This window comes from Pyxicephalus adspersus, chromosome 9, assembly GCF_032062135.1.
Source record: "Pyxicephalus adspersus chromosome 9, UCB_Pads_2.0, whole genome shotgun sequence".
Lineage (NCBI taxonomy): Eukaryota > Metazoa > Chordata > Amphibia > Anura > Pyxicephalidae > Pyxicephalus > Pyxicephalus adspersus.
This window is the reverse complement of record NC_092866.1, coordinates 27,872,592-27,895,183: the sequence shown is the minus strand read 5'-3', so window position 1 is coordinate 27,895,183 and position 22,592 is coordinate 27,872,592. Positions and strand designations below refer to the sequence as shown.

The following is a 22,592-nucleotide window of genomic DNA, read 5'->3' as shown; positions in this document are numbered from 1 at the left end:
ATTTCCCTTCAGAGGCGTTCCTGGTGGGGGGCAGAGCCATCAGTGCAGGACTCGGGAGAAATTTTGCTGACCCCTGTTTTAGATAGAATTAAAACATAGTGTTTTATTTATATGATATGCTAAATGATCAAGCCTTTCAGTAAAGAATTTAGAGGAACTATAAATCATAAGATTTCAGTGATCCATAAATAAAATAAATAAAAATACAATGATAATTTTACTGTAAAAATGTTTTATTTATATAAAAATAAGTTGACAAAATGTTATGCATCTACTTCCAGTTTTGACCATTTACCAGATGTACCTATAATGGAAAAGTTTTGAAAGAAATGTATGTGGCTCATCAGTCAACCCAATCCTATGAAAAAGTACTGGTTCCTATTTAAGAACAAAGGTGAATGTGTTAAAGAAAAATCTTATGTCTTACATATGTATTAAACTGTTTGATAAAGAAATTGGAAATGTATCTTCACACTTTATCTACCAAAGATAGTCAAAGAGGTGTGTTTATAAATTATTCCTGTCAATTCGACCCAACTTTGATTGAAGACACAGCATTTCCTATTGTGACTGTTGTGCACTTTTGACTCGGCCACTAGCTGACAGAATGATTCATTTAATATGCACTTAAGTTACATAAACAGAGGGATTTGAACAACTGTCAGTGAACTAATCAGACGAATTGATAGGAATCATTTATAAATACACCCCAAGCTATCTCAAAAGAAAAAGAAAGAATTTATGCTATGTATATTTTAAAATAAATTCTGTTCCTGTCTGTGGTTACATGCTTAAAAAATAATGGTATTCAAATTAAATACATATATATATATATATATATATAAATAACATAGAATTCTGTTCCCAAATATCCAATGCTAAACCTCCATTTCCATAGTTCATGCTTTTAACTCAGTGTTTACAAATGTACCCCCTGCATTTTCTTAAATCTACATAATATACGTAGCAGGGACAATACTCTTTAAAATTTACAAGCTAGGAGCACATATACAAAAAATATATGCTTTATGCTTATTTAAAACATGGAAAAAATGATTACTGTTACAACAGACAAGTATATCCATAACACTTCAATGCTCTTTAAGGCATATTGCCTGCATGTTTTTTTCTTTGAGGGGACATTTTAGCAGACTTTTTAGGCAGAAAAAAAACATTCAACTAATAATTACATTAATTTTTACATAGAATGAATTTTACTGACCGAGTCTGTCCAAAACAGCCTTATGTCCTACACATAAGCACTCACAACAAAAAGGAATAGGCTGTCTTAGTAACAGCATAAACATGTTGACAGGTCAAGCTGTTTTTTCTTTGCTCTGTCAGTGGTTGGTGGTAGATGGCTGACTGAAAACAATGCTTGAAAGTTGAACTCAAAGAAAACCAACAAAAGACAAGGACTGGTCCAGATTTGCTAACCCTTCTTTTGCTAATTAGTGTTGCTGTACAAGGAATAATAGGAGGTAGATGTCCACTTAGATTTAGGTATTTATATAAGCATTGCTAAAAAATAAACCATTAAAGGTTAATATAAATAAATAAGTATATAACCTTCTTTAATGGAATGGTAATAGAATGAACCTTTCCAAAGTACAGACATATGACCATACATACAATATATATGTAAGTGCGCCTAAGTGATACTGATTTGGGAATCGGTTTCCCAGTGCTAAGATGCAGTGCTGACAGATGTGCTGAGGTTTAGGACCACTGCAGGCCAGACTGGATCAATGTTTTGACTTCCTTAATAGAAGTTTGTCATAGGAAAATCATAGCTGCCATGACTGTCTACTTGGCTGACGTACGAAAATGTGATGCAATTGAATTAAAAAAAAACAAACGATTCAATAAAAAAAAAAAAAAAGGGAAATATACTGTATCCTTGGTGTATTACATTACATGTAATACAGTATATTTCATAATATACAGTATATTTCATAATTCTTTTTTTTGATTGAATCTTTTGTTTTTTTTTTAATTCAATTGCATCCAATATATCTATGTATTTAGTTCATCTAAAAACAAAATACATGTACAATATAAAACTGTGTTGGTGACCACACACACACATATCAATATGATAATTGCATGGGCATAAACAGATCTAATCAACAAATAACCCCTGCAGTCAATTTAATGAGCTTTTTTTTATTTTAACCTCAATAGGGAACAGATCGCAATACAGATGGAATAAACAATTGAGTATGATTGCTCATTTAGATATAGGACTGTTCAAAATTTTTTATTGCATCCTATATTTTAACCGATAATAAATAACTTGTTTATGATTGACTCATCTCAAAACAATATGAGTATGATCACCATATCATTTCCCTTTATACTCCTAAAAAGAATTTTGGGGGAAAAAAAAAAAGTTATCAGTCAGCAGCACATAGTTTTGTCACTACTAAACTATAATTAAAATCCCCCCAAAAAATCAAATAAAAAAATTTTATACAATATTTAACCTTTGACTGATAAAACAACCTAACAGAAATTTTAATGAATAAAGAAATCTGTTTAGGAAAAGAACACTTGTTATAGTCAGCCTGGGAAGGTGAAATCTGGAATCAATTTTCCAATCCTAAAGAATAAATAAAAACCTGGGAACAGTAGGTGGATGGGGACTGAATCATATTCATCTCCTTTTCATCACTCAACTGTTTAAACAGATTAAAGAACAAAACCTTTTATGAACTAACTATACAATAAATAACAAAGCCAGTTAAGATCTTCTTCCCACTAGTTTTTTCAGTATTGACTAGTGTGAAAAGAGTTATAAACTGTCAAACTTTTTTCTGTGCAGAGTTCCATTTTTATCATACTTCCAGCATATATCTGTAGATCAGGCTCTTTCGGACTGTTGTGTTTGTTCCCCACAACCTTTGCTGTCATTTTTTCCTATATTTCATTTTTAGAATGGCTGTATGTATGAGCATATAGAATATGATGAATTCAGCCACAAAACTTTATATTTTCTTACATGGATCTTTGTATTTAAAAGCTAATCTACTGCAACAGGTGGACATATTCTCCTGTAAACAAATGGGAACAGAGTATTCCACATTACATGTAATACCTAAACACATAGATTCTATTTTGGAAAGTGGGTAAGATGGAATACTTAGTCCTGAATATTATAAAAAATGTCCAGTGCTATACAGTTTGTATATATAAAACAATCAATGGTTACAGTTAAATAACAAATGTGAAAAAGCAAAATAAAAACAAAGGCTAAAAAAGTAAACATAAAAAGTCGGTGAATGTTATAAGTAGATAGCTGGTGGCTCTTGACTGTATAAAATAGAAAACAAAGAATAAAAACCAAGTAGAATACTCTAGGTAATGGAAGAGATGATTGGTAAATAAAAGCTACAGCATCAGCTTTTCACCCTTTTATAAAAGTTCCTTGAAGCCAAATGATAACCCTGCTCCCAGTGAAAGTCCCAAAGCAAGGAAGAAGGTCATAAGAGCACCCGTGGTCTCACTCTCATGTGCCAATACTTTCCTGGGGAAAAAAAAAACAGTTACAGATTAAATAAAATAGTTACAATCTTTCGGAGCTACATCTAAATTGTTCAACAGGCTGATTCAGGGATATTAATCATCAAAATATTCAGTAAAACATATTTCAGCAAACATATAGCGCTGCATTTTTTTTCATAAACAAAAAATGGAACAGCTTACTATTTTAGAGAATAACATACAGTATTTTACTTACTGGGGAGCCAAGCACATGGGTAGGGATACAAAGTATCCATTGCTGACAGAAAAGAGCATCATGAAGATAATAAACCAAGCATCATTGTAGAAGAAGGTGGTAAGATACTGGCGATCATCGATGTTACAGAACATGAAGAGAGGTATGAAGATAAAGCGGCTGGCAGCCAGCAGTGGTGTGTACTTACAGTCAGGACCAGGCTATAGACAAAATACACAATATAGTCAACAAGATGCTGGTTGTTACAGTGTTAACTAAATCAAAACAGTAATAAAAATTACTTACTAAACAAACCAGTCAAAACAGGACAGGTGTAAGGTTATAGAATCTATATTTCTTTTCAGTGCAAATCTTTGCAAACCCAAATCTACCCAAACTGAAGTTTTATTGACTCAGTTTAATTTAATTATTTCTTTTTGTTCAGTGCCAATTCACCCTTCTTGTGGTAACCACTTAGTCAATACAGTCAGATTAGTAAAAGTTGAATTCTGACTCTGAATTCCTGTGGACTATTACGGTTAAAGACACACTCTCATTGGGCCTGATTTATTAAAGGCTGGAGAGGACACACTTTCATCAGTGAACCATGGATCTGGTCCAGGATTGAAAATATTTGCTAACAAATAGCAAATTACTTTTAAATAATCCATTCCAGGTTTGCTGGATCACCCAGCTTCACTGATGTGTATGTGTATCCTATCCAGCCTTTGACCTTTAATAAATTCCCTCTTCCTGTCCCAGATACATTTTTGTTTTATCAGCAATAGTTAACTAAACTTTCCTCCAAAGCTACCAGACAAAAAAAATACTTTTAGGTATGGAAAACATGTGACCTCCTTACATTGACAGTGCTTGAATATAACATCCATCCATAACAACAAGGTCAAGGCCTGAACAACATTGTACCCGAAATAGACTGACATCACAGCTTCCTCTGGCTTTTGACACACACAACACCACAGCTATGACAGATGCAAGAGCATCAGAGGAGGACCTCTAACATGTAACTTTCTCTGCAAGCCATTTGAAGGCAGATTGGATGTAGCACTGAGCGCCAGTCCACCTAAACATGACATTTCCAATATTGGCAGTTCAGTGGCTTCTTACATCTGTTAAATCATTTGGCAGTTTGAACTCCCTGAAAAGATAAAATCTCCTAATGTATTTAAAAAATGTTTATATACTTTATATGTTTAAAATTTTCATGAAAAGATTGAAGTGTCCATTTAAATTGGGGACTTTTTCTTTCTAAATATATTTGGAATTCATTTTAATTTACACACTGACATGGAATACTTCCAATATTTTTTTTGTTGTTTCAAACAATCCATTCATGAAACATTGCTACAGTTAAGATTACACTTGACTAGTTGTCATTGGTTGGTTTTTCTTTGACTTAATAAATAAAGACATGAAAATAGTTACAGATAGGTAGGAAAACTTACCCAAAGAAATTTAGAAGTAAGGCTACGTCCAATCCAGTCCATCACATTAAAAATCAAAAAGCAGCAAACAGGAGTAAAAAACTTGCCTGAAAGAAAAATTGATGCATAAATATTAATGAATTTGCTACAATACTGAAACAAATTCTGTTCTGAGGAAAAAAACAGAAAAAGAAGTTGAAACTTACTCCAGTTTTCATCATCTGTTATGTTAGTATGAACTTTTGCAGTGATTGCCGGAAACACGGACAATGACACTCCAAACGTGAGAACAATTGTTAAAGCCATTACCCAGATCTACAAGACAGGGAAAAATACAAAACCTTCATTAAAATACACCAACACTAATTTATTAGGCAATTAAGTCCAAAGATTCAGCCCTAAATATTAAATATAAATATTTCATTTTTAATTGAATTCACTGTAGTTGAATGAAACAACTACGACTGTGTGCAGTCTGTATGCTGGGAGGGCATAGGAAGTTTCCCAAAGTTTAGGTCTGGAGGACCAATAGCTCTAAAGTCAGAGAGAAAGACAGAATACCAAGTTTGTGCTTTTCCTGTCATGCTGTGATGACTCTGATCTCCTGTAAGGTAAGAGGGTAGAATGTTTTGTGTTGATGATTTTTGTGAAAAAAGTGTCCTGAAATTTGAACTGAAATCTAAAATATCACTCTGCAGCGAATAAGAGGCTAATCACTCACACCACAATAAATAAACCCCAACATGTTTGTAACAGTAATGACAAAGGACAAGTTTTATACATATTGTAAGCAAATTATTCGTTTATCCTATATTTCCCTTTTCTCTACTGTTAAGAAAAAAAATGGCTACGAGAACGGGCAGCACAGGAGCCATGGCTTTTCTGCCATTGAAAAAATAAAGGTGGTGATCTCATACATGCACAGTAAGATCGGCACTTTTTTTTTTGACAAATATGGCGGCATACGTAACGGATCTGTGCAAGTAAAGGTGTCATTTTTTTTTACATGAGGTCCACTAATAAGACAACATCTCTGATTCTTAGAATTTTATGTTTGGAACCCCGTATCTGGCAACTTGTTATATTCAGGGGGCTAAAATTAAGTTTAGTACCAGCTCCCCTGTGTACCCTGAAAGACACAGCTCTCATCCTGCTGCTGTATGAGGGGTGGGATTATTTCACAGTACAAGGTGGGCGGGGAGTAGCACAGAGATAGATCAATGAAGAAGGGGCCCTAGGCCTAGGCCCAGTCACATGTGTAGTCCCTGCTACGAAAAAATAGCAAAATTGTACAAAAATAAAAATAAAAAACAAAATATATTGCCCCTCAAGACAGAATGGGAGAGCAGAGCCTCCAGGAATATAGCCCATGTATACCAGGAGACTTCTGGCTGCTCCTTATGCCCAAACTCATAGGCAGCGCCCAGCGCTTTCTTCGTGTCAAGTTGGAGAAGGACATCAGGTCGATGCGGTACCTGATTCAGGAACCCTATCATCTAGTTTAGGCTTTTTTGTATTTTTACTTTTTCTTTCTTTTATGACAACAGCTTGACTTTCAGGGTGTGCAAGTTAGCTATTTTATTGACACAGATATTGCTAATTCCAAAACTATATGGGTTAATGTCTCAGCTAACAAAGTGATGTGCAAATGTACTTGCCTTTCTTAAAATAGTGCAGATGGAGACACTCTGTTTCTCTTCCCCTACACCACCAGCTTCTGCCTCCTTTAAAATTAACACAGCTTTCCTCTGACCTGCATCTCCATTTTCTTCTCCTAAAGAGGTTAAACATACAGTGTTATATAAATGTATTGCACCTAATAAAATAGTATCCCTGTACAACCAAAACAAACAAACCTGGATGTAACAATTCTGTTTTTGTCTCCATCTCATAGGTCTTTGAACTGTTTGTGCTGGATTTGGATAGGTAATATTGTGCAAACTCCTGTGTTGAAAAAAAAAGAAATAAACCAAACCATTCTGTCACATAAAATCATAATAAACCAATTTATTAAACCCACAGACAAAAAACAACACCTACTAGGCGAGGAAGCAGAAGGTAGCATATGATTGAAATGGTAGTTCCAACACAAGGGGTGATGAAATAACAAAGGGCAACAGTCTCTTGGTCAGCACCACCTAAAAGGTGTATAAAAGGTGGTAGGAAAGGAGACAAATAAGGCACATTTAGAGACTGAATTGATATTTTAGGAGGTAAACAGTGTATATGCTCATTAAAAAAAAAGATATAAAAACATCAAGAAATTAAATATCTAAACCAAAGAACAAAAATGTTTATCATTCCATTTCTTTTTAGGCAAATAATTTTTTCAGCAAGCACATAATATATGTTGATCTTGCTAGAAATGTAGGGTCCTTGTAACTTTCTGTGGGATGAACTGAAGTCACACACAAACAGCAGTATCTTCCTTCCAAGCCATCATCTAAACTACTAATTTACCTGTCTCGACATACAATGGTGATGGAGAGGATAGCACATTTGTAGTCTAAATCGAGAGAGCAGCCTCATATGATGTGATAGATATGCTTTAAAGCTAAGAATTTAACTGTAGCTCAGAAAATTATCAAAGTTACATGAAAAGGTTGCAGGTTATTTTAAATGAAAGCTAATGCATCACAGTGAATCCTTTAATGTACTAACACCTTATTTCAGGACACCATCAATGCACACATGGTTCATTAAAATGCAGGTTGGTTGTGGTGGTGCCTTTAAAAGGAATGACACTACAATGCACCATTTACACTGCAATTCGCTAAAGTAAATCATCAAGAGAATCGTTAAGGTACAGCCATCTACTGTGTATCTTTGGCCTAAAATGGATTCTTAGTACAGATTTGAAAGTAAGTGTTTTTAAAGCAAAACTTTATATAAATGGATCCCAGTGTGTGAAGCTTTCTCTGGTAAAACTACACTGCAAATAAACACTTATATAGTATAATCATGATATAAAGACAATATATCTTTATACAATCTAATTTGCCAAAAATATGTAATAGGAGAACCTAACTAAACTAACCATTCAATTTGTATCTGATAAGACAGGTATCGATGGTTCAACGATCAGATTACAAAATATGCTGAAATTTAAGCTAGTCACAGAACAATGGTTCCCCATGCTTTATAGGGAATGCTAACGGCTCTCTAGTGGAGTGCAAATTAAGCATTTACATCAGACTTTACAGCTACTGATAGATAATCTAGATGAAGAAATAGTGGGTTCGCTTTAGGTGATTCTAAATACTGCATAATACTTACTTGACATGGATAGTATCATAGCCAAGGCAGCAAACATTCCAGCCATTCCTTGACCACTGAGGAACATGGTGCTATACTGCTGAGGGAAAAGAGTCAGCAGCCCAAAGAGGCTACCTTGTAGAATTGCACAGAAGGCTACAAAAAAAAAAAAAATAGAAGCGGTAAGAACAAAATAAAATTATATACACCCAGTCACTCTACCTATATACAATTACACATTAAAGTGAACCTGTGCCCAGAATATTCATACTAAAGAATATGAATATTCTGAACAAACAGTAAAAATTGTGAAACAAGACTTCATTAACCCTTTGTACAAAATATGCATTTTAAGCCTTTTTGATGGAGCATAGAGCCACTTTTAACTTATAGGTGGAAATATTCTAAATATGAAAGTTCTTCTGTCCAATAATTAGGATGAAGGATACAAGATGACTACATTCAACAAAAAAAAAATATTTCTAATGTATAAAGTAGGATCTGTCAGAATATAGGAATTTTTTCATACATATCCATGGGCACTGTTAGAAGCTACACTAGAGACATTTAAGTTTAATAGGTCAAGCACTGACAACATTGTAATTCATACATACATACATAATTATTTTTTAAACATTATATAGGTCTTGGCAACACTGTAAGTGGATACTCATACACTAAAGGAAAAAAACAACTGACGTCTGAAAGGTGTGGCAAAAATAAATAATTGCCTGTGTTCTCTGTGAAACTAATATGTTCCCCATTCCTGACCTTGTTCAGTGCAGTATCAATTGGTAAAGGCAGTTGTCCCCAGCCTTTCTGACAGCAGGGCCCGGTAACATAGAATAAAATTTTGCCATGGCCCGGTATATGCACAGCCTACACTACTCTGCTTTGTCAGCAGCTCGGCCTCCTGTCAGCACACTATCTGAGAATTAGCAGAGTAGTGTAAGAGAGCTGGTGTGCTGTCAGGTGGCAGAGCTCCTGGGAATAGCAGAGAAGTGTAAGCCCCACATATATCGCTCTGGTCCTCTCCGCCTCCTGTGTCACTGTCGGTATCTGTCTGTCATTTGCAACCCCTATTTAATGTACAACGCTGCATAATATGTTGGCGCTATATAAATCCTGTTTATTGCTAATAAGGGATGGCATTCTTGGTATAGGTAGGGCCTGGTTCCCTTATGTCAGAGACTCCTGCAAGAACAGTGAGCAGAACCAATTCTCCCGATACTAACATTCAGGTACAGCAGCGTCTTAGATTTCACATTGCAGAGATACAGCTACAAGCTTGCATGCAAAGGAATGTCAATGAGCTCCGACATTCCAGGAAACGATTTGCTGTTTTAATTTTTTTATAGGAAATATTCAAGACAAAAATGTATATTTTTCATGTTACTGCTTAGACACAATAAACATTTCTTAATATTTCCGATAACATGGTAATACTTTTGCTTTTGAATTCAGTTCAACTTCAATGCATTGAATAGTCGAATGTAGTACTGTGTTTAATCTTTACATTGGCACTAATGTAAATAGCAGGTGAACATTAGCAAAAGATGCCAATAACATTTGTTTTTTGTTTCCTCCAAGAAGTATATGCATACATATGTTAGGAACACGTATTTGCAGAGGTAACAAAAAAAAAAATTGCAAAGTAGATGGCAATATTTATCCCTCATTGTTGGCAGCCTCAGAATGCAGCAGCAGACTCGACCATCCATAGACAGCCTTGTCATTATTAGACTTATTTTAAATCTCAGGAAAGTAATCATTTGTCTGCCTTTACTGTCTTGTATAAAAATTTTAACCCCAATTGTCCAATTAAGGGACACCAGATGTTTTCACTGACTACAAACAGTATAAAAATTAAAAATGCACATTGTTGGTCTACCAAAACCAGTAAGAGTTAAAAAAAATAATAAAAAAACAAAACAAAGAGAGGAGTTACCATTGATAAACCAAATAGTGGCCAGAGTCAGATTGAAGAAGGTCTGCGCAGTCATCACAATTTTTACCAAAACAGCAGTGAAGATAAATAGAGACAAGATAGCCAACATGCTGCCTGCTATGCGAATTCTTTCAGAAATACTGGGGTGGGGGGAGAAGAAGACAGATTATACAATAAGCACTTCAGTAGCAAACATAGCATGCGCAAGTCAGCAAACTATTTTGACAATCAGGTCATCCTCATCTATGTTTTAAATTTTCAAATTATCTAAATACGCAGATTCATTTAGACTTTAGACAGGTAAACAACGCAGTATCCAAATATATAAAGAATTGGCCTATTGGAATTTTTTATGCACATATTCCCATTGAAATTTTTAATTTTTCTAGAAATTATTTTTCTTTTCTCCAGCTAAAATTATAATTATGTGTCATGTCTTATTAGCGGGAGGTGCATCTGTTTCTGGACTACACCAAGGTCGGGGGCATGTATAAAAAAATGTAGAAACCCAGACGCACATGAGGCTGCTTCTCCCTTTACATAAAGTCTCTATGACAGGTTTAGAATGTATTTGCAACCTTCTTAGGTAGCCAAAGGCAACAGATTTAATAATGAAGATTTAACATACACAGAAATAAAAAGTATTAGAGGCAGACTTCATTTAGACCTAGTTCAACTTTAGAGCAGCCAAAGAAAGAATTTATTAGTCGCAAGTTGTAATCTTGAAATAAATCTGTCTCAGTGCTCCAGTTTGGGATTGTCTTGTGCAAATTAATTACCAAATGTTTCACAGTGTGTTCTTATACCTCCTGTTGGTCATGCAGACAGCAAAAAGCAACCCTTTAAGGATTTTTAAGTATTTTTTTTTCACAGAAATACAAATTCTGCATATACTCATTTTAGCCACTAGGTGTCACTACTAGGGAAAAAAATGCCTGTTTACCCTTTTTTTTTTTATTAGAATGATGGGTATTTAGTGGAACTGCACACTCCCTGGTCTGGGGACCCATAGGTCATATAGGGTAACAGGGATATAATATGTATATTATGTATATAGCAATAATTACACACAGTGGGCTCTGAGTGTCAGGGATCAGTTCAATATACAGTATCTTTTTTTAAGCTGAAGTTTTTGAAAGCAGTCTCTATGCTCTACTAAACCGCCTACGCCGAAATGAGAAGAGTATCTATTAAAATTATACAATCGCCAGACACTGTAATTTCCTTGCAACAGAAATGGGTAGAGCGGCGTGAATTATATGTATGCAGCCAAGAACACACCACTGTCCTTATCACACAGGATTTACTTAAATGAATATTTGAGTCAGTCCAGTAAAAAAAAAAAAAAAAGACTCTGAATAATGCCTAAACAAAGATGGCACCTGTCTTCTGGGATGAAAGGAAGATGCGTAATTTGTCAGGGTCATTACTATGATCTCATAGAGAGGTCTTTAGTACCTGTATATGCAACAATTACATAATGATTTGAATACATGGGTTTAATTTGAAATGAATTTTGAGGCTAGATACTTGATTATCTTTTTCCTTATGCATACCAAACCTGCATTTTTTCATTCTAGTCCAATACACATTAGTAACATAGTATCTGGTGTTAGAAAAAAAAGAAAAACCAAGAAACCAGCTACAAAACTGAAAAAAAAGTCTGTAGCTGGTACCTGTACACATTGACAGCAAATGTTCTGTGGTTAGGTTTCACAGTACATTTGCTAAGTTTCAATTGCTCAATATTGCGGATAGTGGATATTGCGGCACAGTTCCTGGAAGTGACATGAAACTTGTGTTGCTTGTCCTCCTATGCGGTGCACATAGAAGCAGTTTGCTATGTACCTGAGAGTGGCTTATCTTGCGATTTGCAGCTGCAACTGTGAAAGGGGCCTAAAGAATAACTACCTTTTTTTTAAAAAAACTAAAACTGTAATAACCCCAGAATGCTTAATAAATCTGCAGTGTAATTTACATACCTTTCTTCAATAAAATTTTGAAATGGTCTGCTAAGCTGAACTTTTAAACCGAAATGGTGGCCCCTTACTTCTCACTAACTGCCAATCCAGGTATAGTGGAGGAACGAGTACTCTCCTAGTTTTCCTTTTCATTACTCCATGGCTCTCTTTTGAAGTTGCCTTTTATTTAAACACTCATAATGTTTTCCAAGTCCTGGCTTTCTCTAGTACAGTAAACAGGCGGCCATCCTCAGAAAATAACTATCAACTTAGTTATGATGTTTAAGTAACAAATGACATCCCCTCCTATAAAATAATGCTGACTGCTCACAAAGGTTGGCATACTATTTAAGCGACTTTGTGATTGCAGTACATAATGTTAAAAACAGACAAATATATCTTACCATTGATAAATGAATGAGTTCAGGAGTGTACAAAGCAGCAGAGGCAGCTGCGCTAGGAGGGTCATCCAGTTATTAAAGTTAAATTCGTCCTTTTCAACTTTTTGGTTTTCTGAATCTGACGAATTCCCATTCACAGTGGAATTCCCATTATCATACAGACGGCTGTGGAAATACTTGAGACAAGAAAATTTATTGTTACTGAATAAATACAATAAATCCAATATTTTAATTAAAACCAAATAAAATTATATGTTGGTCCCACACATTAAATTGCGATTTTAACATAAAAAAACAATACTTGTTTATGCTGAAATTTAGTAAATTACACTTGCCAATAATATCATACAGTGTTCTCGCCATAACTTCATTTTAGCCAAGTGGGGGTATGTTTTGTAAAGGGTGCAAACTTCTGTAGTAGAGTAATCAATATAGTGCAATAAATTAACCCTAGTTCACATTAACAGCAAAAAACTTGGTGCTTACTGGCAACCACTAGGCCCCAGGAGTGGTAACAGTTTTAGATTTTTATTGAACCTGCAAGGAAAAGAAATTGTAAATGCTTCAAAACACTTTTATTGCGGAAACAAGTGGTTCCAATTCAAGTTTATGGAGATTGGTTAGAGTAGCAAACCTCTTTAAACATTGAATGTACTGTAGTAATGTAGTAATGCTGCTACCTCTACTGCCTGAGAAGGACAAAAAACTAAGCCATTTATTCCATAGTAAGCATTCAAGCCCTGATGTGAGCTAAGCCTCATACAGTAAACCTACATTTTGGTATATCAGGGCTCTCCTGTGGGCAGCAAATAGTTACTGATCTGTACTGCAGCTCTATAACCCCCTTTCAGCTTGATGATAGCTCCTCCTAATGCAAACTTACAGGGGGAGCTGGCAGCTTCTCGGTTGCCAGAGCTATGAGAGCTGCTTCCAGAAAATGGGCAGTAGAAAAGAAATTAGTAAATCTTTCCTACTCTGCCAGCAGAGCTGGTAGGTTGCTGTTTCCCACTGACTGCTCTTTTACACAAAGCCCAGCCTAATGCCTCTGTAATGATTTGGGCTGCTATCGGATTGGAATCTGACGTGTGTACAGTGCTCGTCCCAATTTTTTTTTTTTGTGGATCCACAAACAACTGCAATACAAGTAAAGGGGAGAGCACACTCGTCCGCCCCCCCCCCCCCATCTACAAGGCTTATTCATGCATCTTTCAGTCTTTTGTTGTTGGAAAGGATCATTAAAGATCCTTTCCTAGGACAAAAGTCTAACGTTTGTAGGGAGCCTAAATCAGCGGTCGGCAACCGGTGGTCCGCGGCTCTGACCGATGCACCCTCGAGCAAGATCAGGAGAAGGGCCCTGCTGGGGGGACGCACTGGCCAGACCCGTGGACCATGTCCCCTGTACAGTTCCCAGGCTTAGGGAAGTGGGCGGGCTGTGTCCCTGGACACAACCTGCCCACTTTCCCAATGCATTCTCAGATCTGCGATGGGAGCGCGGGCAGGGTTTTGCCATAATGACATCATGGTGAGAAGAAACACAACTCAACACAACTAAACCTGTTTGTTTGGAACTCTAAAGATCCACTCTTGTTTTAAGGTAAAGAAGTTCTGCTTTGTCTTAATAAAGAGTGAGCTTGTCAAGACCTATCATGCAAATTGAACTGTAAGCATAAACAATATAAAATCACTATTGTGTTTTTTTTTTCTAAAATAGGACTTCAAATACATTAACTCTACCAGGTTAAACCTAAACCACCCACTAGCTTATCAATCATTGATGTCTTTTTATAAAACAATGATTGACATTCACCAAAATTTTGTATTCTTGGGGAAATATTTTCAATAGCAAGGATGGATTCTCCACCAGGGATTTTTTTTGGTGAATGTCAGATTCACTGTTTTATAAATAGACCTCTTTCTGTAGTACCACAGATAGGAACACCTCACTTGAAAACAGTAAATCTTCATAGCGACTGTTTACATTCCTTGATGTCCTAAACTATATATTTCAGGTATGTTACTACTCAGTAAAATAAACAATTAAAAAGTTATACCAAAGTTTAGCTACAGGCAAAATCTGATGCAAAGCATGAAAGCTGCAAGAAGCGGTCAGTAGCAGGTAAAAATCTGATTAAACTAGAAAGTAATTATACATGCAGCCTACTTAAAAGATGATACAAGTTTACATTACACTGAGGTAACCACATACTTTCATACTTAATGATCATTTTTTTAAATATGATAACTTACTGGAATAGCTGTGATAAAGAAATTCCATGGCAACAGGGTTCCAAGCCCCAGGATAAAGCAAATAATCCTGACTAAGTAGGCCCTGTGAAGGAACAAAATAATAAGTTAGTGGTTTATTTAACTATTTGTGTGAGATCTTCTAGAGACAAAACAACATTGACAGGGGTTGGGACAAACATTAAGGGGTCAATTTATAAAGCAGTGAATCTGACATTTACTGAAACAATTCGGAGGATGGTGGAGAATCATTCCATCATTTTTTGTGTTTCATTGTCAGTAATTGATTTTCTACCAGGGAACGTTTTAGTGAATACCAGATTCACCTCTTTATAAATAGGCCCTACATGAGCTTTAAGTGGCTACCTATAATTTACATGGCTTAGTTCTTAAAAAAAAACTTGCCACAACTGATGAAATCATTTTGTTTGTCCCAAACTCCTGTCAACTTTTATTGGACAGTGGAATCTGTAAACATGAAGAAATGTATGTAAGAAAAAAATAAAATAATGCCTAATAAACAGAAGAGTGAAATTACAAGTATGTCATGATTACATTCAGTAACCATTTTGTAAACCGTTGTTTTTTTTTAATGATAGCATGAATCTTGAAAAGGAAAAAAAACTGCTGATCAAGATTGCTTTTAATTTTTTTGAAAGGAGGTTGGCATACAGCCCTACTCCTCTCCATCAACAATGCATTTGTTCCTAACAAAATTACAACAAATAGAATAGATTGAGCTCTACCTATAAAAAAATACATGCACACACTTTTTGTTTATTACACAAGAGAGTATTCATGCAACTTTGAATCCCCCCAGCATATCGGTTTTCACAATATCACCTGGTTTATGACCAGGACACTGAAGATGGACCCTCCAATCCTATAATAGTAGTGTGGCACATTTTTTCTGCGGCTCTCCACTGAATACTGTCCATTTATTACTTGGGACTGCCATTGAGCATTGAGCTCAATTCATCTAGATGTGGCAAGTCTTTTCCTATTTGTTAATGACTTGATATAAATTACAAATTTAAAAAAAAAAAAACTTTTCCTTTTGCCTAATGGCAAAACACTCGCACAGGAGCACTGGTGTTTGCACATTTGACCTATTACTGCTCACTTCTGCCCCTATTCATTAGCTATGGGTCTGCCATTGGGTGATGCGACATGTAGAACCTCCCCGAGAGGCAGCAGTTCCTGGCATGAGGAAGCAGTAAACGCACCACAACCTCACCGCGAGATGAACCTGCCCTTACTGTATAGCTGAATATGTCCCATCCTAATGGTAATTTAAGTCATGATGAAACACTGTTTGTTACCTATATATGAAAATTTACTATGAACTGAAAGAGTTACTATATTTATTACCTAGTGTACACCCAACAAGTGCTAAATCAGACATCATTTACATGCAGGATAGAATACTTCCGGGCTGAGCGTTCCCATCAAAACACAGCAGTCATGCAGCACCTTTAGTGCAATGGAACACGATGGCGAGTTACCGACCGCCAGCTCAGCTCAAATGATGTGTGCAGCACCGACACTCAAGGTCACAAATAGGAAACTCATTTGTCCAATGGAATGGCAGGTGAAAGAAAATGAATGACATGTTTTCTTAAATCACAGGACAAAGGGAAACTGGTTTATCCGGTTACAGTTCCAATTACCTTGGTACTGATCACACAGTGGAAAACAACCAAGCAATACGAAGCTGAAAATGTACTGTGAGGGATATAGGTATTGAGACATAGTGTAGCAGGAAAAAAATGAAAAGGGGAAATATTATAAAAAGTCAGTGAGGATACAAAAAAACCAAGGAAAAATTAAAGAAGATGTGAACAGCAATGACATAGTTGAGGATAGAAACAGTTACTCACTTGTCCTGCGGTTCATCTTTTCGGGACATCTTGCGATTTCTGTTCTCTGGATGCTGTGGACTCTGGGCTATTAAGCTGGAAAGACTTTCAGAGGAGGAGAAAAAACTGTCACGTGGATATTTTCTAAACCCTGGAAGTGATAATAATAGGCCTAGCTGTTTCCAGCTCCTCCCTATCTGCTTCTCTGAATATTCCTCTCTGTGAAGCCTCCCCTTCTCTCTTACCTCTTTCCTAGCAAATCTGTGAGCCCCTTCTTTATTGCATATTTCTTGCCTTTCCATGCTACTAAATGTCCCTTTTACTGCCATAAACTGAATGACCACTTTCTAAATAGTGGCCTTTTGTGTACTGCCCTTTTCTCACACTCCTATTCTGCTAAAAGCAGCTTCCCTACCCCCCACCCCTACTCAAATTCTCACCAATGTTACTGAGCCATTTCTCCAGTACACATCTGTCCCCTACACTAACTGCTGCCAGTGAGCAGAAGTATAATGTCCTGCAATTTACATAGGGTGGGAAAGGGGCTGGTAGATGCACAGACATACACACAAAGGTGAAAAAGTTCTGCAACTATTTACACTGTAGACTCACACATGTAAATGTCCATATCCTAAATACAACATTTAGGAAAACACAAGGGATGGTACGTTAGCTTGTAATCACCATAACAAATTCTTTTTGAACAGCTTAATTTGCAAACAAGTAAGCTCTGTTACTGGAAAATTGAATAAGTAAATTGCATTTACTTGTTGTTCTCTGCAAACCACAGCTGCATATACCCCAAAACAATAAAACAATTGTAATAATGTCACCCTTCCTGATTCAGTTTCACACATGAAAAGCAGTAAATGTTATAATCTCTGTAATTTAAAACACAGACACCTGGAAGATAGGGCCACAGTAGTGTTTGATGAATTTCACATTAATTGCTTTATAAATACACAGAAGTCTTAAGCTGCGTACACACGGCAAATTTTTCTCGCCCGATAATCGGTATAGGCCAATTATCGGGCGAAAATCTGCCGTGTGTACAGTCGGTGGTCGTCCATCGTCCGACGACCGTCCTGGCGGATCCATGGACGATGGACGACGACCGATCCTAATGAAAGGGAAGGGGAGAGCGCGCAGCAGGGTGCCGCTCCGTCGCTCTCCCCCTCCCCTCTCCATAGAGCATGAACGGTGCTGTATGTACAGCATCGTTCATGCATCGTGCAGTCTTTTCTCGTTGGAAAGGATCGTGAAAGATCCTTTCCAACGAGAAAAATTGCAGGTGTGTACGCAGCTTTACAGACCCATTCACCAGTTTAAGGAATGAAAGCAAATAAAAATGAATGTACTTTATTAGGAGTTCATCCTTACCACATGTGGTTGTGAAAGCATTGAAGTTAGAGTTTCTGGCAGAACATTTAGGGCCATTTCAGACTTGCGACTGACCATAGCGTTCTAAAGGCTCTACCGCACTCCCTACTGCTTACATTCAACAGAATAGGAGCAGTTAGGAATCATCACGTGTATGTGTTAGTGAGTGGCCAGAAGCCGCTGGTCTGTGGTTTAACACTAAAGTAGATAAAGGGGAGCAGCTGGAAGCTTTGGTTTTCAAATGCTGGTTTTCAAATGCAAGTTTGAAACTAGAAATTATAAACTACCATAAATCCAACCACACATGAATGCAGCGATAGCCCTCCGGAAAGAGAGCGAGAGAACAAAAGGACTATACAATACCATAAAGTACAGATTAAAATATGGTCTAACCTAAACAGACCCCAGTGTAATTTTTAATAAGGACAACGTTCATAAAACAAACTTATCAAACCTTGTGCATATGTAGGAAGGAGTCTAACGTGTTTAGAAACATTTGTTGTAAGAGCCAGGGTACATAAGTGATGAGGACATGTTTCCATGTTTTGTGATATGTTTGCCTTGTATTCCATAGACTTTATAAATAAATAAGAGCAAAGCACCTCTAATCTCAAACCCATCAAGTTTTATTCTTTTGCTGTTCATGTCACAGTGGGAAGATTTCTCTTCACTTCCTTTCACCTCTTTAGTGACATTTGTTGAATTTCCAATTATCTTCAGTCCATGTAACAATGGTCACTAGGGCAAACAGAAAAAGAGAATCTTCCTGGCTGATACACAGACAGCAATAAAACCTGACAGAGGTTTAATAAAACTAAAAAATAACAGCAGCACAATCAGCCTGCCCTCCAAACTCCAGAACTTAGGCTGCGTACATACGTATAATAATTGTCGATGGAAACGAATGATTAATGATCAATCGTTGGATAATCTTTAACAAGGAATGTCGCTGGAAAAGAAAAGCCATCCTGGCAGATTTGTTCGGGCGACAATTGTTTGGTATCTATTGTGTGTACAGATGTGTAATGATTGTGGATTGTTCTGAGATACACTCTCTCTGGTACACGTCACTTCCTGCATCGCTCAAACGATTGTATCTAGTGTGTGTACATTATTGGTGGATTATATTTGAAGGATCGTATCATTACAGCATGTACAGAAATGTGCACTATACCAACGTTCAAAATAAACCTTGATCTGTCGTTAGTTGTTCGTTTTCTAACGACAAGAATTGCACGTGTGTACCTAGCCTTAGCTGTTAGGCTGCCTATCTGATAAACATACTAGTGCCTCTTATGTATTCAATAAACTAGTAACACAGCAACTACCACTTATCAGTTTGAATTTATATATATGGTACAATGTGACCGGGCAAGGTCTGGGGTCTATATTTACGTCTGCACGGGGAACCCCCTAAACAATTAGGAGACTCATATCACAATGTTCATAATGTTGTTCTGCTTAGCACCATGTAAACACTGCATTCAATCATAACTTTGGGGTCGTCAAAATATTAAATATGAAGAACCTTCTTAACGTTCGTTTTGTCCTAACCCATGGCCATCTTCTCTCCTGCTCAAAAAAAACCTGGACAGGACCTTGATGTTACCACATAGTGGCTGCTGGCCCTGCACTGTGATGACTTCCGAAAAGAGGACAGAAACCTAGCGCATTTTGCTTTTTTTTCCAAGTTCATGAATGGCAATGCATAGCTGCACATTCCTCTGCAGAGCATTCCGAAGGTGCATTCACAACTAATATAAACATCAAAACTGCAAATGGCAGGTTAGAAGCCTGCAAAACTGCAGTTTAAGGTAAGAATCCCTATACAAAACAGATTTTAGATTCCTGTACAGAAGTAGATTCATGTACATCAATTATGACTGCATTTTTTGGTGGAAAGAACGACAAAAAAAAAGGGGAGTAAGTAGTGAAAAAATACTCACAAAAGGTCCCTAAGGCTGGGTCTACACGGACGGTTTTAAAACAGCACGTAAACGTTTCTACTGTGTTTGTATGCATTTTTATAATCGCTTAAAGCTTGCCTTTAATTTGCTAGAAAACACTGGAAAAACGTCTATGTCGTGCTTTTCTGCAATAAAATATTTTAAAACATTGCAGGGAGCGCTATAAATATTGATCAAAAGCGTTACTCAAGTAAACTCCCTGGTGTAGATTAGCGCATTGGAATGCTTGGGAAATTCAAACATGGGCTTTTAAAGCCTCAGGTTAAAAGTCAGTGTAGACTAAGGCTACGCACACACCTGAAATGGTTCTCGATAATCGGCTGATATCAGACAAGAATCCGGCGTGTGTACAGGGCTCGTCTTCCATCATCCAAAAGACCGTCCTGGCGGATCCATGGATGATCGTAATGGAAGTGAAGGGGATAGAGCGCAGCGGGGTGCCACTCCATCATTCTCCCTCCCCTCCAGCAGAAGGTGCTGTATATACAACTCGTTCATGCATTGTGCAGTCATTGGAAATTATTGTGAAAGATCCTTTCCAATGACCAATAGCACATGTGTACATAGCCTAAACCTGCATAACCATTTCATTGTTTTTCAGTTGAAGTGTTTGTGTGCATTTTAGTTATCCAAAGCTTTAATGTCTACCCACACAATAGACAGAATATACACAGCTTTACATGTAGACCAGGCCGTAATGGTCCCAGTCCCTAGATAATAGACATCTTGTTAGTTCTTTGTATGAACATATGTGTGTTACAGCAGCTGCTAAATTCACCTTTTTTTTCTTTGGTGAAAAAGCAGATGGCAGCCTCTAGTCAGACATGTGCTGAAAGGGGTCACAATGCCACAGCTCATGCTGTCACCCCATGGAGGCAGTGCTTAGGGATACATTAGGCTTGTTCAATATAAATGCTAGCCATAGAAATTCACATTTTAACACTGCAGTCGGTGCACTTCATTGGTCGGATATTTGGGCTTTATACATTTATCCACTTTGGATCTCAGCTGTAATCCCGCCCCCCACGTGTGAAGGAGGAGCCATCTGAACCCGGAAGTATATCACACACGTGCTGGGCAGTGTTATGTAAGATTATAATACAGAACCTGCGTGCATTGTACTAAAGCCTGTCACCTTCACGTCTATGGAGGAGAGAATGTCTCTAGAAACAGTAAAGCATCACATGTATAAAGGGAAGCTGCGTACAGAAAATGAAGTATGCAGCTAAATTTAGACAAGCAGAGGAAGATGAATGGCTAATCAGCATGAGGAGAGAAAGAAGCATTCTAATGAAAGGGAGCCGTGCCGCGGCTATTTATAAGAGGAATAGCTATAAACAATGCCGAACGGGAACAGACTTCCGAAAATAAAGGCGCCTCATATAAATGGTCACCTACCTGGCAATGGCCTCGCTTATCAGAGGAGAGACTGGGAGCTTCACTTATGTGGAAACGCCGAGCAGTAATACAACCTCACACTCCCCTTCCCACGCATGACATGTGCGGAATTTCCATCCTTCATAACACTGATTACACAGCACTGCAGCCTGGCATGGCTCCCCATAGCACCAACATTATTAATAATAATAAATCAGGATTTATCTAGCCTGAGGGTACAACTAAGAATCCCCCATCCTCAGGCAGCTCCCATGAATTACCTCACACAGCAGCTCTCCGAGTCTCGCACTTGTTTTCGCGCGGAAATTTCCCGCTCTGTCGCCTCAGCTGTGTTCAGGGGTAATGCGGAACATAAAGACAACTCCTGTGCTGGAATCAAAGCATTCTGCCCCTAGTACTGAAATACAAACCATGCTTTATCCTGAGCCTCTACCTACCTCAACACATTACATTTTCATTTTACCATTTTTATTGAGCATTACAAGTCAGAAAACCATCAAGGCATATAAACATATATAAAGTATGTGTACTGGCTGCAGTCTGACAGAGCTGTCCTTGATGACAACTTATGCTGTACATCATTGTGGCTTGGCTGACAATTTTAAATCAGTTTTATTATGTATTTCTCCTATTCCAAGATTTTAAAACTTGTCAATTCTTTGATCTTTATAATATTTAATTTGTTATAATAAAACAGGGTTTATATACCACCAACATAATATGCAGCATGGTATATTAAATGGGACAAAGGAGGAGAGGACCCTGCCCCAAAGAGCTTACAATCTAGGAGGTGGGGGAATTATCACACAATAGGAGGGTCTAAGTATTGCATCTGCCAGGGCGGTCGTTTGGACAATGGACGACAAGCGCTGTACATGCGCCAGATTCTCATCCGATATCTCATATTGCACGTGTGTGCGTAGCCTTAAGCAAGCCTAACTATTCAGAACAAAGATACAGATGGAATGGTCTTTCATTGTCTCCATACTTGTTTTATCCCCCCCTGGCGATTTGAA

At 37.2% G+C, this 22,592-nt stretch overlaps 1 protein-coding gene across 3 annotated transcripts; it reads right to left on the bottom strand.

Moving 5' to 3' along the window:
- Window positions 1-215: 215 nt before the first annotated feature.
- Window positions 216-21,897, bottom strand: SLC29A2 (solute carrier family 29 member 2). 3 transcript variants are annotated; one of them, XM_072422990.1, is made up of 13 exons: window positions 21,837-21,897; window positions 16,853-16,936; window positions 14,976-15,057; window positions 12,732-12,904; window positions 10,367-10,506; window positions 8,440-8,574; window positions 7,204-7,301; window positions 7,020-7,107; window positions 6,822-6,937; window positions 5,370-5,478; window positions 5,185-5,270; window positions 3,740-3,939; window positions 216-3,526 (listed from the first exon to the last, which is right to left on the bottom strand). In XM_072422990.1, exons 2-13 carry the CDS (start codon window positions 16,879-16,881, stop codon window positions 3,415-3,417), a joined length of 1,368 nt encoding a protein of 455 aa, XP_072279091.1. In that variant the 5' UTR covers window positions 16,882-16,936; window positions 21,837-21,897; the 3' UTR covers window positions 216-3,414. The 3 variants fall into 3 exon arrangements, with proteins under 3 accessions (XP_072279091.1, XP_072279090.1, XP_072279089.1); XM_072422989.1 differs by lacking the exon at window positions 21,837-21,897 and adding an exon at window positions 21,577-21,829; XM_072422988.1 differs by lacking the exon at window positions 21,837-21,897 and having other exon boundaries at window positions 16,853-17,134.
- Between the last annotated feature and the right edge of the window lie 695 nt (window positions 21,898-22,592).

What these genes read in the sequence shown, in the direction of transcription:
- SLC29A2 (XM_072422988.1), bottom strand. Translation starts at nt 17,133, where the DNA reads ATGGAAAGGCAAGAAATATGCAATAAAGAAGGGGCTCACAGATTTGCT. An exon ending in CACTATTTGGTTTATCAATG is followed by an intron (nt 8,575 to 10,366) that starts GTAACTCCTCTC and finishes TTTTTTTTGTAG; the next exon opens with CCTTCTGTGCAATTCTACAA. An exon ending in TTACTTCTAAATTTCTTTGG is followed by an intron (nt 3,940 to 5,184) that starts GTAAGTTTTCCT and finishes TTTTGTCTATAG; the next exon opens with CCTGGTCCTGACTGTAAGTA.